Raw genomic sequence first — 15,844 nt, forward strand, 5'->3', positions numbered from 1 at the left:
GGGGGCGGCCAGGGTGAGGAGCGCGGCGGGAGGCGGCTCTCTGGGCAGCATGAGTGGCCATGTCTGTGCAGCACCGAGGCCCCTTCCAGTCTGTTCTCCTGGAAACCCATGTTCTGTCCCTGGTGTTGGGAGCGCATCCTGCCTGCTCGCCCACACACCTGCCCAAGGCCAGCTCCGGAAAGGGCACCTCCTCCAGGTCTAGCCTGCGTCCCCCTGGCTAAGCCTTCGCTCCTGGGGCTGACGGGTGCCTTTTCTGAGCTGCGGCGTACACACGTGAATACTTTTCTCTGGAGAGCAGAGAAGAGAGGAGGACGACCGGGGTGCTCAGGGCTCCCCGTGAGGATCCCCGATTGGTCCCCGATTCTCTTTGGAACAGAAAGTTCAAAGAACAAGATGAACCAGAGGCCTTTACAGGCAGCGTGGGTGAGGGTCAGGCGTGGCACATCCTCACGGTACAACCCCAGGACCCCAGCCACAGAGTTCTGAGGAGGCCAGAGGCTCCCTGGGGCCAGGGCCTTTCCCTGCCGTGGTGGGCCCCGGGCTAGTAGGCTGCGGCCAAGCCACTCGCATCCTCTCTCGGCAGTGTGCCGACGACCCTGACGCCGTCTGCACCCGCTCGGTCACGGTCCGGCTGCCCAACCTGCACAACAGCCTGGTGAAGCTGAAGCACGGGGGAGGCGTCGCCATAGACGGCCAGGATGTCCAGGTCCCCCTCCTGCAAGGTGGGCTCACTCCCCTTGGAGCTCCCCACACAGGGCCCCCCTTCTCCACACGTCCCTGCCCGCTGAGGCCTGGACACCTCTTCTCTGGGAATGTGATGGGGAGCTGTCCTTGGAGGGTAGAGGGATGCTCTGCTCACGTCTCCGCAGGGAAGGAAGGGTTCCTGGAGGAGGAAGAGTAGAGGATGCCAGACGCTTGTAGATGAGGAGGCCACTCCAACCCTGGGAGAGGGTGCAGAGGCCGAAAGGGAACAAGATTTTTGCTTGATCTGAGCCCAAGGGGCGAGCCGAGTTTAAGGCAGGGTGGTTCTGTTCCGGTTCTACTTTGGCGCACAAAAGGGGCGTAAGGGGATGCTGAGAGGCAGGAGTGGCTGGGGGTGGGTGAGACCAGAGGATGCCACTTGAAACAAGTCAGGTGACTCTGCCTGGTGGGGAAAAACCTCCCTCCTGCTCAGTGTTTTCACCCAGCTCGCCCCGTACCTGTGAAAGCCAAGCTGCTTCCATGCAGCGTGACTCCAAACCTCCCCCCGGGGCTCTCGGATACCCCCTGCTCCGTGACTGTGAGGCCCATCTTCCTAGCATTGCACATGGCGGATGAACTGGGCCTGGGGTATGCAGTGTGTCCACGAGCAGTTGTACGTGCTTATGAATCCCCCATGATAAAGTATATTCCTCCGGGTCAAGGGGTATGCTTCCCGTCTGGTCCCCACCCTCCTCGCAGCAGTGAGAACCGCTTTGCACGCAGCATCGCTCAGCCGGGACGACTGAGAAACTCAGCCCAGAAGTACCGACCGTGCAAGGCCGGCCGATGGACGCAGACAGCTCCTTCCAGGGTAGACAGATCCCTCCGCGCCGGCACCGCCTGAAACTGAGGCTGCAGGGTCTCTGCCGCCCTCATGTGGCAATAAGGGGAAGATCAGGTTACAGCCAGGGAGCAGAGGCTTAGAGGAAACCTATGTGCCCTTTGACCTCCACCCCCATCACCCTTTCTCTCGAGAACCCCCTTAGGCCTCATGGACCCTCATCTGCCCCAACTCATTGGTTCTTGCTGCTACAGTCCTTCCGAGACACCCCGTCCCCACCTCAGCCTAAACCTCATCCTGGCCTCCTGGGTTCCAGGTGACCTCCGCATTCAGCGCACAGTGACAGCCTCCGTGCGCCTCAGCTACGGGGAGGACCTGCAGATGGACTGGAATGGCCGCGGGAGGCTACTGGTAAAGGTAGGCCCAGTCCCCACTGCCGGCCTGCCGGTGGCCACGTGCACAAAGTGGCCTTTGTGCTCCAGGCAGAAGGGCTTTGTGTGGTGGGAGAAGAATCCCTTTCTCCTCGGGCCTACACCCCCAGGGCGTGGAACAGGCCGCTCTTGTTTGGGAGAAGCTGCTGTTTGTTTTCTGGATGTCTCTTGTTGGCCCTGGGGATTCTCTCCCTGGGGATTCTGGGGCTCGGGAGTCCCAAGGGATCTCCTGGGCTGAGAAGGGGGCAGGTTTGCTGTCACGGGAGGGAGCAGGGTGTGTCCCCGGGGTGCCCTCTGGGCAGCAGGATCCAAAGGCCGCTGTTCTGCTATCTAGGTCACTCCCTCGCGTTCTGTGGGTCGGAGTCACCTTGATAGCAAGCCATACCTTGAGCAGGCTTCCATAAGCATGGTTTCTGGTTTTTCTTTTTTTAAAAATTTTAAGAATTATTTTATTTAACTTTTAATTAATAAATAAATTAATTAAAATTTGACCAGAGAGGAACAGAGTGAGCGAGAGAGAGGGAAGTAAGAAAGCAAGCCGCCAGGTCTGGGACTTGAACTGAGTTCAGCCATGTGGGAGTCCAGCATCCTCAACCACCATGCCACCTGCTGGCCCCAATACATGGTTTCTTTTGGAGTGTCCTGACAGGTGGGCGATGCAGGTGTTAGTGCCCTTTGATAAGTGAGGCCCCCATGGCAGAGGGAACTTGAGAGACAGCCCAGCACCCCATGATCTGTCATGGCAGAGTAAGGGTCAGCTCTCTGCCTGGTGTTTTCTAGGACATTAAGCCAGTGGTTCTCACTTTTATTATTATTTTTAAATTTGCTATAGGGTGTGTGCACTTGTCAGAGAGAGAGAGAGAGAGAAAGAGACAGAAATGGGAATGTGAGAAAGTCCCCTCCAGGGGGATGGCCGTGCCACAACCTCGTCTCCAGCGATTTAGGCTGATACACATGCGCCTGCTCAGCGGGTCCTGGCCTCGAACCTTGTAGTTGGCCATTTAGCATCCAGCCACCTGCTAACCCTTCTTCTCACCTTTTGGCCTCAGGATGCCTTTACACTCTGAAACAGTATTGAAGAGCCCAGAATCTTTTGTGAGGGTTATATCTATTAATATTTACCAGATTAGAAATTAAACCAGACATCTAAGGTATGTATTTATTAATGCATTTAACAATAACAATAATAAACCCACCACACATTAATATAAATACCCTTTTTATTTATTTATTTATTTTTTTAGAGAGCTCTTTTGCTATAGGGTGCATGTGCTTGCCAGAGAGATAGACAGAGACTGAGAGCGAGAAATCATCCCCCTGGGGGGATGGCCATGCTGCAATCCCTTCTTCATTTTCCTCTCAGGATTTTGGGCATGCATGCACACATGCCCAGCGTGAGTTTTAAGCTGCTGGGTCCAGGACTCGAACCACAGTCAACTGTGTGGCAATCCACTGACATAACTGTTATGCTACCTGCTGGTTCCTAAGTATCCTTTTTGGAAAAAAAGAAAACAAATAGAAGAATAGCATTGTTGTACATTTTTGCAAATGTGTTTAAGACCACCTTAATATAATAGAAGACAGCTGGATTCTCTTATCAAGCTCTGCATTTATCTTTTGCAATATTGTGTCAGTCATGTACTCTCTGGAAAATTCCACCATATGTTGGGTTGTTGGGAAAGTCATGACATATTTTTGTATAGAAAAACATAGAAAACGCATGGCCTGACTTTTCCAGCAACCCAACACTTGTAAGAGAATGAGAAGGGAACGGGGAAACATTGCCTTCTTGTTAGTGTGAAGGTAGTGTTGGCCTCTAGACCCTTGAAAGGTCCTTGGGGACCTCTGTGGGTACCACGACCACACTTTGAGAAGCACTGTCCTAGATCCTAGATCATGCCCGGGGAGCCCTGGGGAGCCCGTCTGCACCCTGGGTCCTGTGCTCGGGGGCCCTTGGTGCAGTCCCAACGGTGTCGGCATTTCTGATGAGACCCTGGTTTCCTCCATTCCCATCAGTCATGCTCTTTCTCTCTTCTTAGAGCCCTGGGGGGAGTTCCAAATAACCTTTTACCCGACTTTTGAAAAATATTTATTTAACTTTATTTATTATTATTTTAAAATTTGCTTTAGGGCACATGTGCTTACCAAAGAGAGACCCAGAGAGAGAGTGAGAAAGCAAGCCACCAGGTCCAGGACTCGACCTGCGGTCAGCCATGTGAGAGTCTAGCGCCTTAACCACCACACCCCCCCACCCTACGTTTTTCTTCTATAAAACACAGTCCTCCAACCGTGGACCACAGAGCAGGAAGGCCTGGGAGATCCTCTTGCCAACACCCCTTTCAAGCTGGAAATAGAGACCCACCGCTTTGGAGTGAGAATAACTTACCCTGGGTCTCCTGGTCCTTTGGTGGCAGGCTGGGGACTAGAACTCAGGTCTCCTGGTTCCTGTCTGATGTCTCCCTGCACCGTGGCCTCCAAGGGAGTGCTCTGTAGGGCAGTCCGCATTATGGCAACTCTGGGTCACAGGAGGGGGCTTGACCAGCCTCCTCCTTCTCAGGAGTCTGTTCTTGGCCTCTGCCCTGAGGCTGCTTCCTGTGGGAGTTGGGTGTAGGGTTTCCGTAGGCGGTGGCCTTTGGCAGTTTAGTTAACAAGAGGATTCCCTTGGTCAAGATACAGGATGGGGTCACATGGGCCTATGGGTTTGGTATGAAGCAAGAACAGGGCTGCTTGTGATGGAATGGGAGCTGGGGAGGAGGTAGCTGAGGCTGGCAGGCCGGCAGGGGGAGGTGGTGCCAGGACCTGCTGGTCGCCTTCCCACTTGGCCTCAGTTTTAGTGTCTGTCCCTGTGGCCATGGTCCGGGTAGCCAGGCCCTGGTCAGCGGAACTGTGCTATTTCCCTGCTAGCCAGCGAGACTGCAGGCAGGGCCCAGCTCAGCGTGGCCGAGTGGCACACAGAAGCGCCTGGACTGGGTGTGGTTCAGGCAGTGAGTGTCTTCTCTGGGTGTCCTGAGCTCAGACACTCCAGGGCTCTGGGCCAGCCTCGGTCTGGCGTCCATGGATACCACCTCCCCTAAACCCTGATCCAGCTGACCTGCTGCGGGGATGGGGAAGAGAGTTTTTGAGCGTGGGGGAGGGAGCGATGGCTGGCCAATGGGGGAGAACGACACGACTGGTCTGAGCCCTGCACCCTGCCCATCCCTGAGGCAGGCCACCTGAGTCCTCCCTGCCTCCATTTGCTGGACCGTAACCCCACAAGTCCTCTTTGTGTCAGGTCTTTCTCCTTGATGCCCAGGGGCTGAGTTGGGCGCAGTTAGAAGGAAGCTGTTCCCGGTTAGCATGTGTGCGCTCTGAGGGCTGTAGGCCACGCCCGCTCAGCCTGCCTGGCCCGCCCCCATGTCAGGGTCAACAGCAGTGTGCGAGCTCTCACTCGGTGCTCCTGGGTATCGGCGCTGTCTCCTGTGGTGGGCCTGGGTGTGGGGGCACACTGGCTGGGGCGCAGCCTGCTTACCCGTCCCAGCCCGGCCACCACCACCCTGTGGCCTTGGACAAGTCACTTTCCCTCTGCGGGCCTCAGTTTCCCCATGTGTAAACAAGAGAAGCCAGCATCCCTGTAGCAGGGCAGGTGTCTGCGGAGTGGTGTTAGAGCAGGGAGGAGCTGGTAAGTATATACTGCAGTGGGCTTCGTTTCCCTTCGTGCAGACAGGGCTCAGCTGCCCTTTATTAAATTCATGTTTATGTTTCACCTGGGAACTCTCCATCGAAGCCATCTTAGTAGCAAAGCAACCCGTGGTTGCCCCGTGGCAGCTGCTCCAGGGCGGGCTGGCCTCTCCCACAGCTGTCGCCCACCTACTCTGGGAAGACCTGCGGCCTGTGTGGAAACTACAACGGCAACAAGGGCGATGACTTCCGCACGCCCGCCGGCCTGGTGGAGCCCCTGGTGGAGGACTTTGGCAACGCCTGGAAGCTACACGCGGACTGCCAAGACCTGCAGAAGCAGCACAGCGATCCCTGCAGCCTCAACCCGCGCCTGAGTATGCAGCCAGTGGGGCGTTCCCTCGTGTCCAGGGCATTCCATGGCACCTGCACCCATCCTGGGGAGGGCTGGGAGCAAGGGTTTGGGCTGGGCCTTTGTTTTCACCATCAGCATTTTTTTTTTGAGAGTTTTTTGCTATAGGGCATGTGCGTTCCGAAAGTGAGAAATCACCCCCTAGGGGGGATGCCCATGCTGCAATCCCTTCTCCTCTCAAAATCTTGGGCACACGTGCCTAGTGTGAGTTTAAGCCACCAGGTCCAGGACTCGAACCACGGTCAACTATATGGGAGTCCAGCGACATAGCCATTAAGCCAACTGCTGGTCCCTCACCTTCAGCATTTGATTCTCTGTTTTGGATCATTTACTCTTCAACATCTTCTCATGGGGTGTCTTTCCTGTGGGCCAAACCCTGGGGAAAAAAAGCTTGGTACATACTCCTGCCCTTGGGCGTTTCCAGTCTCCCCCAGCTGCAGCCACACAGGCAGAATTGAGATAACTGGATGCAGGATCGTTTGCAGACCAGTCTGTGGCAACCTTTCAGTCCTTCACTTCACCCTCAGACCCTTCCTGTTGAATTAAGAAGAGGATTAGTTCTCCAGGAGGCTGACCTGGGAGGACATGCAGGCCCCTGCCCCATCTCCCTGGGCTCACTCCTCTCTCCCTCACAGCCAGGTTTGCGGAGGAGGCATGCTCGCTCCTGACGTCCTCCACATTCGAGGCCTGCCACCACGCTGTCAGCCCGCTGCCCTACCTGCAGAACTGCCGCTATGACGTCTGCTCCTGCTCGGATGGCAGAGACTGTCTGTGCAACGCCGTGGCCAACTATGCCGAGGCCTGTGCCCGGAAGGGCGTGCGCATCGGTTGGCGGGAGCCTGGCTTCTGTGGTAAGAGCCCTCACTACCCGCCGGCCGTGTGGTTTTAGTCCCCTTGTTCTGTTCCAGCACCTTCTCTGCATTATTTCATTTGCAGAGGGGCTCGTGGGCGTTTGGACAAGCAGGGGTCGTGAGGATAGTTCATTTGCTGCCAGTCTTCCTTCCTCCTCCCAGTAGGGCACAGCGGTGGGCCCTGGCTCTCCCACGCGCTGGGTGGTCCCTCGGGCCTGTTCCAGAGGGCAGGTAGGAACCTAGAACCTTGGGGTCCCTGCTAGGCAGACTGTCCATGCCTACTGCGACCCGCTGTTCAATCCATGCATGGTCAGGCTGCAGGATGAGTGGGTCTAGGCACTCCTGCGGGTCTGAGGGCAGTGGGAAATGCACCGCAAGTCCTCCGCTTACAGCGTTGTACAGACCATCTAGACAGCTGCCCCAAATCCCCGGCACTGCACAAAGTTACAAAAGGTCGGATTACATCACTGCACCCAGTTGGCTTTAGATTCTTCCTCTGCCCTTGGGTTCCTGGCACCAGAGTTGGTATCTGCTCCTATACTCCGGTCCCTGAGTGTCTGGGTCATGCCCACTGTTTTGCTGTTGTTGGTCTGGGGACAATTGCTGAGTGCCTGGAGCAGTCAGGCAGTAGTGATGAGGTTGTACTCCTGTCTTCCTTTTCGAGGCACACATACAACCTGCCTTCACTTTCTAGTGGAGGTGCCTGAGTAAAAGAAAGATTCGATGAAGGACAGGGACCACCAAGGAAGGCTTCCTGCAGGAGGTGCACTTGACCTTAAAAAAGATGCTTTCTTGGGCCAGCCAAATGGTGTGGTAGTGAAGGTGGTTGGATTCCACATGGCTGATTGTGCAGTTTGAGTTCCAGACCCAGTGGCTTGAAAAACACTTTGGGTGTGTGAGTATACCCAAGAGGAGAATGGAAGAGAAGGGATTGTGGACTGGCCAACCCCCCTGGGGTGTGATTTCTCACTTTCCCTCTCTTTCTTTCTGTCTCTCCCAGTGAGTACATGGACCCTATAGAAAAACAAATGAACAGACAAGCAATAAACGCTTTCTTAGCAGAAAAGAGTGGTTTCCAATACTAGAATCATAGCAGTGAGGCCTAAGAGCCCACTGGACACTCTGTGAGCGTAGGGCATTCCTAGTTTCAGGGCAAAGTTGATGCATTTGGAAAGTCTAGGTAGGGGACTTCAGAGGGTCCGTATTTGAGACCTAATGAGCCAACTCATGTTTTGAGTCTAAGTGATCTCATGAAGAAAGGAACGGAAATTAAGGAAGTAATTGATATCATAAACCAAATGGACCTGACAGACAGACATAAAGCATTCCTTCCAGCAACTATAGAATATAGAATAAAAATATATATAGAATATGTATTTTTCCTCATCTCAACATCAATATTTTCAGAGGCCATAAAACAAACCTATATAAATTTACAAGTACAGAAATTAACCCAATATCTTCTCTGACCACAGCAGAATTAAACTTGGAATCAGACACAGAAAGAGTCCTTTTTTTTTTTTTTTTTTTGAGAGATTTTCACTGTAGGGCGTGTGCGCTCGCCAGACAGACAGAGAGAGACATAGAGACAGAAAGCGAGAAATCACCCCCCAGGGGGGATGGTCACGCCGCAATCCCTTCTCCTCCCTTCTCCTCTCGGGATCTTGGGCACGCACGCACACGCACCCGGCGTGAGTTTTAAGCCACCGGGTCCGGGACACGAACTGCGGTCGACTACGTGGGAGTCCAGCGACATAGCCATTACGCTAACTGCTGGTTCCCAAGAGTCCTTGAAAATACACAAAAACATGGAAACTAAACAATCTACTCCTGAATGACTTTCAAACGACTGAAGAATTTAAGACTGAAATCAAAACATTCATCGAAACTAGTGACAGTTAATGCACTATTCTCCATAACCTTTGGGACACAGCAAAAACAGCCACAAGAGGCAAGTTTATAGCCATCAGTACTCACCGGAAAAAAAGCAGAAAGATGGCAAATAAGTAACTTAACATTGCATCTCAAAGAACTGGGAAGGCAACAGCAACAGCAAACCCAAAGAACTATACAAAAATCAGCAAAAAGAAAATGTGATTCTCTGAGAGGGCAAACAGAATCAATAAATTGTTAGCTAGACCCATCAAGAAAAACAAAGGAACCAGATAGATAAAATCAGTAACAAAGATGGCAATATTACAACTGAGATATTTCAAATACAAAAAATTATGAGAGAATTCCAGGAGCAACTATATGCCAACAAACTAGAAAACCTAGATGAAACGGACACATGTCTGGACAAATATAAATCACTTCGGTTGCATAAGGATGAAATACAAAGGCCGAATAGATCAGTAACAAGTGAAGCAACTGAAACCGTGATAGACTCCTAACAAAGAAAAGCCAGGTCCGCAAGGCTTCACTTCTGAATTCTATAAAACTTTTAGGGAAGTGTTAACTCCAATTATTCTAAAAATATTCTTAAAAGATTTACGGGACCAGCAGTTAGCGTAATGGCTATGTCGCTGGACTCCCATGTAGTCGACCACGGTTTGCATCCCAGACCTGGTGGCTTAAAACTCATGCCGGGTGCGTGTGCGTACGTGCCCAAGATCCCGAGAGGAGAATGGAGGAGAAGAGATTGCCGTGTGGCCATCCCCTCTGGGGGGTGATTTCTCGCTTTCTGTCTCTCTGTCTCTCTCTGACTGTCTGGCGAGCGCACGCGCCCTATAGCAAAAACCTCTCCCCCCCCAAAAAAAAAAGATGTAAAAGGAAGGAATCTCCCCAAACTCATTTTATGAAGCCTCTATTTTTGATACCAAAAGAAAACAAAGACAACACCAAAAAAAAAAAAAAAAAAAGAAAACTGTAGACTAATATCCCTGAAGAATACTGATATAAATAATTTCAACAAGATACTAGCAACCTGAATCCAGCACTATCAAGAAGATGATATACCACGGCCAGGTAGGCTCTATCCCAGCATGCAAGGATGGCTCAATATATGTTTTAAATAATACACCACATTAATAGAAAGAAAGATAAAAGTCATATGATTATAGGGGACCAGCAGGTGGCATGGTGGTTAAGGTGTTGGATACTCCCACAGGGCTGGGCCAGAGTCTCAGACCTGGTGGATTACTTTCTCACTTTTCTTTCTCTCTGGTCAAGTTAAAATGAATGAATGAATGAATAAAATTAAATGAATCTTTAAAAAATTCATATGATCACATTTATAGATGCAGAAAAAGGATTTGCTAAACTACAACATCCCTTCATGGTCAAGATTCTCAGCAAAATAGGGGTAGAAGGGACATTGCTCAGTACAGTAAGAACCATATGCAACAGGCCCACTGTGAACATCATACTGAATGGGGAAAAACTGAAAGGCTTCTCATTAAAAACTGGAACAAGACAATACTGCCACTCTCTCTGTTCCCTTTTTTTTTTGGAGAGGTTTTTGCTATAGGGCGCGTGCGCTCGCCAGACAGACAGAGAGAGACAGAGAGACAGAAAGCGAGAAATCACCCCCCAGGGGGTCATGGCCATGCTGCAATCTCTTCTCTGTTCTCCTCTCGGGAGCTTGGGTGCACACGCACATGCATGTAGCGTGAGTTTTAAGCCACCGGGTTGGGGATGTGAACCGTGGTCAACTACATGGGAGTCCAACGACATAGGCGTTACGCTTACTGCTGGTCCCCCAACATCCTTTCTTGATTGAGAGAGGAGCTCAGGTCAGAGGCCTCTTTGACCCATATCTCATTTTCCCTCCCTGGAAAATGAACGGAGCTCCCCAAACCACAAGTCCCCCTGAGAAGAGGTTGCATCAAGTGGGGGTGCTCGTGGAGGAGGGACCTAGCTGGTAACCACACTATGGGGTGCTGGGAGGGTCAGGAGAAGCTCTTTTTCTTCCCCTTGTGAATTGGCTAAGTTGCCTCTGTGAGAAGTCCACAGGCTCCTCGAGGCAAGACCACGTCTTCCTGTCTCTGCATCCCGAACCCCGCACTCTGGGGCCACATCATGTGTGCAGCTGAGCTGTGCAGTACTTCTGGAAAATGAGTCTGATGGGCCCCAAGCCAGTGCTAGAGAGTCTGTCAGGAAAAATAAATGCTCAGCCCCAGCTGTGCTAGTGAGTGGCTTGTGCCCTGATTTTAGGAGCTCAGTGGGTTGAAAGGGCTCTCCGTCTTTATTACCAGTCTTCTTTTTTGTTTTTTTTTTTAACTATTTTTGAAAATTTAATTTCGATTATTAAAATTAATTTTAAAATTATTTTTAAAGTTTGCTATAGGGTATATGCACTCACCAGGGAGAGAGAGAGAGAGAGAGGAAGAGAGAGAGAGAGGAAGTGAGAAAGCAAGCCGCCAGCTCCAGAGCCCCCTCTGATGCTCCCTGTCCCTCCCTTCCAGCGCTGAGCTGCCCGCAGGACCAGGTGTACCTGCAGTGTGGGAACCCCTGCAACCTGACCTGCCGCTCCCTGTCTTACCCGGACGAGGAGTGCAGTGAGGTCTGCGAGGAGGGCTGCTTCTGCCCCCCAGGGCTCTACCTGGATGAGTGGGGGGACTGCGTGCCCAAGGCCCAGTGCCCCTGTTACTACGATGGCGAGCTCTTCCAGCCCGAGGACATCTTCTCGGACCATCACACCATGTGGTAAGTGCAAGCAGTGGCCTGGGGACCACAGGGAGCCAAAGTCTCCTGTACACTGTTAGTGGTGACAGGTGACACGTCACTCTACTTACTCAAAAATTTATTTTACTAAATAAAAATTGCATATACTTATCGTGTACATCATGGTGTTTGCATACACGCATATATATAAACACACGTGTGGAATGGTTACATGGGGCTAATTAACATCTGTGTAACCACGCGCACTTTTTTTGTGGCGAGAACACCTGACAGGTACTCTCTAAGCGGTTTTCAAGAATACGATACGCTGCTGTCAACTCGTCACTGTGCTGTAAAACAGACCCTTGATGTCGTTGCCTATGTTGGGGAGGGTTGGAATGGGAACATGAGAGTGCTTTATGCCAGTCTTGGGCTGGGTGCTGGCAGCGTGGTGGTGAGGAAGGTGGTCATGGCTTCTCCCTTCATGGGCGTTATGGTTCAACGAGAGACAGATGCCAGCCCGGTAATAACTGACACCCTTGTGAAGTTACACGTGTGGTGGGTCCTGGGAAGAGAAGCACATGGGCTATGACAGTCTGAGGTGGGTGAGGGCCAAGGTGACGTGTGTGTGCGCATGTGTGGTTAGAGGAGATGTCGTGTGTGAAAGCCCTCGTGTTTGCAGGGAGCGGTGTACCTGTCGGCTCCACAGACGGTGCACTGGGGCTCGGAGGTTACGCAGGCTCACCCCCCATGGGCCACAATACACTTGTACTCATCGTGGGAGAGGCAGGGGGTGACTGAGCGGATTCCACCTTCGTGGCATCTGGCAGGTGCATTGCCGTGGTGGGCGAAGGGAGAGTAGGCAGGGGCCGGTCATGGGGGCCTGGCCTTGTTAGGGAGTTGATCTTTTATCCTCAGGCCTACTGAGGGACTGTTGAGGAATTTCAAGCAGGGATGTGGACTAATCAGATTTAGGTTTGGAAAAGACTCTCGGGCTGCGAAGAGGAGTGTTTGGAGAGAGGCAGGGCTAGGTGCTGGGGTGGCAGGAGACCTGCGCTGTCCAGGCAAGAGGTGGGTCTCGTCTCACGGCCGTGGAGGAAGACAAGTGGACGTGAGCTCCAGCAACGTGGGAGCCTGAGGCCAAGGGCTCAGCGATGGGTCAGGTGTGAAGGGTGAGTAGAAGGCGGTGTTCGGGAGGATCCGGGCTTTCTGGATGTGACACCGATGGATGGTGGCACCAGGACAAGGGCTGGCTTTGCTAGGGGAGCATGACTTCAGCTTCAGGTGTGCTGAGTTTAGTCCCAAGTGTCTTTGAGACACCGAAGGAAGCAATCGTGTTGACAGTGGGATATTTGGGTCTAGGGTTCAAAGGAGTCCAAAGAGCTGATGGAAATTTGTGAGTCATCCCTGTATTGAGGCAGGGTGTGGGTGATGGCACAGTGTGAGGGGACGAGAGAGCCCAGGATGGGTCCTGGGGTATGCTGACTGTGAAGGCCTGCAAGGAGGGCCCCGCAAAGGAGGGCAAGCCACGGCTGAGGCTGAGGAGGAGTAACCAGGGAAGCAGGAGGAAAACCAGGAAGGAGGGAGGATGGAGTGGTCGACAGGGTGAATAATGTTGAAGAGGATCAAGGAGAGCGAACTAAAACCCGGAAATATTCTGTGGGATTTAATGACGTGGATGTCACCAGCGAGCTTAGCAAGCTTTGCTTCTGAGAGCTGGGACTGCAAGCCCATTGGAGGTGGGGGAGGTGAGGACATGGAGGCAGCTGTTGCCCATCGGACTGGTCTTCCTTCTGCAGCTACTGCGAGGACGGCTCCATGCGCTGCAGCACGAGCGGGGCCCCGGGAAGCCTGTTGCCGGACACTGTCCTCGGCCTACCGCTGTCTCACCGCAGTGAGTACCGTGCCCCTCCAAGGCTCCTCCCCTCCCTCCTGCCCATGTCCTCACATGGGGCCGGGGAGAGAGCCGGGCCTGCTGTCTGACATACATGTGTGTTCAGGCACATGCCCGTGTCCAGCTTTGCCCAGAATTGTCACAATTTCTGGGTTTCTGTGAGCGACTTTCAGGACACGACTTTGCTTGTGCAAATCCAACCTGCTGAGGCAAGACATACTTTATCTTGTGGAAAGGCTAAGGTCGGACTCCCTGAGAGATGGAGCCCGTCAGGCTCCAGCTAGCCCGTGGCCCAGTGCCCAGCAATGAGCACGTTGTCCCCGCTACTGTGATGATAGTCACTTCCAGTGGACATGATGCTGCGCACCCTCTTTAGAGAGCTCCTCAGAGGGACTTGAAAGAGGAGGTTGGGCAGTCACTCTCCAGTGGGAGCTTCTGAGGCGCTGCATGGTTCAAGGACAAGGCTGGGAAAGGGGAAGGGACTGACGCAGCACTGGGGGGCCCCACGCACATTCCAGGTTCTGGGCCTTCTTCCTTCCAGAAGGGCCATCCTTGCTTAGAAAGGGCCCTCCCAGTGGGGGAGGTAAGTGGGCTTCCACCCACCAGCTGGATCGCGTCTCTCTGCCTCTCACTTTCTGCCAGACTCCTCTCTAAGTGGCCCAGTTCTGTGCCATGTCCTTTGTCTTCCAGCTTGCCCTGGGCACAAGGCCTGGCCTCCTGTGTGTCCCTAGCGTGGGGCCAAGACCCCGTGTACATGGTTGGCTCAAGTGTTGAAATCAGTACTTACGATCTCAAGGTCACGAGTCCTTCTCCCGCCTCCTTTCACATCACCCCTCCCCCTACCGTTGCCTTCTGCCCCAGGCCTGTCTCTCACACTCCTGTTGTTCAGGGACCTAGTATAGTCGCTGGAAGGTCTTCTCTTTTTCAAAGTCAAGAAACTCCTTGCCGATTTGGGAAACGCCATTAGCCTTTTGGAGTTTCCATCTCCTAACAAAAACTTCCATTTAAGATGAGGCGGAAACTCTGGCTTTCTTGCCCACAGTGTTGCGGGATTCCCGGGTTGCTGAGTTCATGTCTCATGATCATGAAGAACTAGAAGTGCAGCGAGCAAAAGGAGGGGCAGCCAAGCAAAGTTTACTGGAAGAAGAGAGCTCCTGGCAGCGAGGGGGTCCCGAGAGTGGATTACCGATTTGGGGCTCTCACCAGGGGTTTTTATCCTGGGTAGGAGGAGCTTGCCCATGCTTTTTCTCGTGGGGGTTACATGCTAGTGAGGTGGCTCCTTTTAGAAAATAAGTGGTCAGTGATCGCTCAAGTGTTTGAGAGCTTTGGGCCATAAAACAGTGTTATCTGGGGTGATCCAGTGTGTGGTGTAGTGGTTAAGGCACTGGACTCCCACATGGCTGACTGCAGTTCAAGTCCTGGACCCGGTGGCTTGAAATTCATGCCAGGAGTGTGTATGTGCATGCCCAAAATTCCAAGAGAAGAGTGGAGGAGAAGGGATTGTGGCATGGCCATCCCCTGGGCGGTGATTTCTCACTTCCCCTCTGTTTGTCTGTCTCTCTGGAGAGCACACATGCCCTATGGCAAAAAACCTAAAAACAAACAAACAAGCAAAAATACATGATCTAGGTTACAGAATGTAGTGGGGACACACATGGAAAGAAAATCTTAGTTGCTTCAGCTGCTCCGACTCAGGCTGCACTCTATTTCAAGCTCTGCTGGGAGCAGTTCACGGTGTCCAGGTGTGACCCCATCTTGGGCCTTCACCCCACTTGTGTAATACTCCTGTCGCTGTCCCCTACTTCAGCAGAACACAGGACGTGACGTGAACAGTATTACGAGCCCCAGGGCCTTCACCCCGCGTGTGTAATACTCCTGTCACTGTCCCCTACCTCAGCGGAACACAGGACGTGATACGAACAGTATTACGAGCCCCAGGGCCTTCACCCCGCGTGTGTAATACTCGTTGTCCCCTACCTCAGCGGAACACAGGACGTGACGTGAACAGTATTAGGAGCCCCAGGGCAGGGACCCCGCGTGTGTAATGCTCCTGGCGCTGTCCCCTACCTCAGCGGAACACAGGACGTGACGTGAACAGTATTAGGAGCCCCAGGGCCTTCACCCCGCGTGTGTAATACTCCTGTCGCTGTCCCCTACCTCAGCGGAACACAGGACGTGACGTGAACAGTATTACGAGCCCCAGGGCCTTCACCCCGCGTGTGTAATACTCCTGTCGCTGTCCCCTACCTCAGCGGAACACAGGACGTGACGTGAACAGTATTAGGAGCCCCAGGGCCTTCACCCCGCGTGTGTAATACTCCTGTCGCTGTCCCCTACCTCAGCGGAACACAGGACGTGACGTGAACAGTATTAGGAGCCCCAGGGCCTTCACCCCGCGTGTGTAATACTCCTGTCGCTGTCCCCTACCTCAGCGGAACACAGGACGTGACGTGAACAGTATTAGGAGCCCCAGGG

The 15,844-nt window shown here is 52.9% G+C and overlaps 1 protein-coding gene across 1 annotated transcript in view; it reads left to right on the forward strand.

Annotated features, from left to right (window-relative positions):
- The window catches only part of VWF (von Willebrand factor), a 183,061-nt gene that overhangs the window by 64,887 nt on the left and 102,330 nt on the right, over nucleotides 1-15,844 (forward strand). The window contains exons 12-17 of the mRNA XM_006170833.3: nucleotides 584-722; nucleotides 1,839-1,939; nucleotides 5,789-5,984; nucleotides 6,655-6,870; nucleotides 11,277-11,517; nucleotides 13,275-13,369. Of these exons, the coding sequence (XP_006170895.1) occupies nucleotides 584-722; nucleotides 1,839-1,939; nucleotides 5,789-5,984; nucleotides 6,655-6,870; nucleotides 11,277-11,517; nucleotides 13,275-13,369 (988 nt within the window). The remainder of the gene's footprint in view (nucleotides 1-583; nucleotides 723-1,838; nucleotides 1,940-5,788; nucleotides 5,985-6,654; nucleotides 6,871-11,276; nucleotides 11,518-13,274; nucleotides 13,370-15,844) is intronic.

The sequence above is a fragment of the Tupaia chinensis genome, unplaced genomic scaffold (assembly GCF_000334495.1).
Source record: "Tupaia chinensis unplaced genomic scaffold, TupChi_1.0 Scaffold149011_1, whole genome shotgun sequence".
Classification (NCBI taxonomy): domain Eukaryota; kingdom Metazoa; phylum Chordata; class Mammalia; order Scandentia; family Tupaiidae; genus Tupaia; species Tupaia belangeri.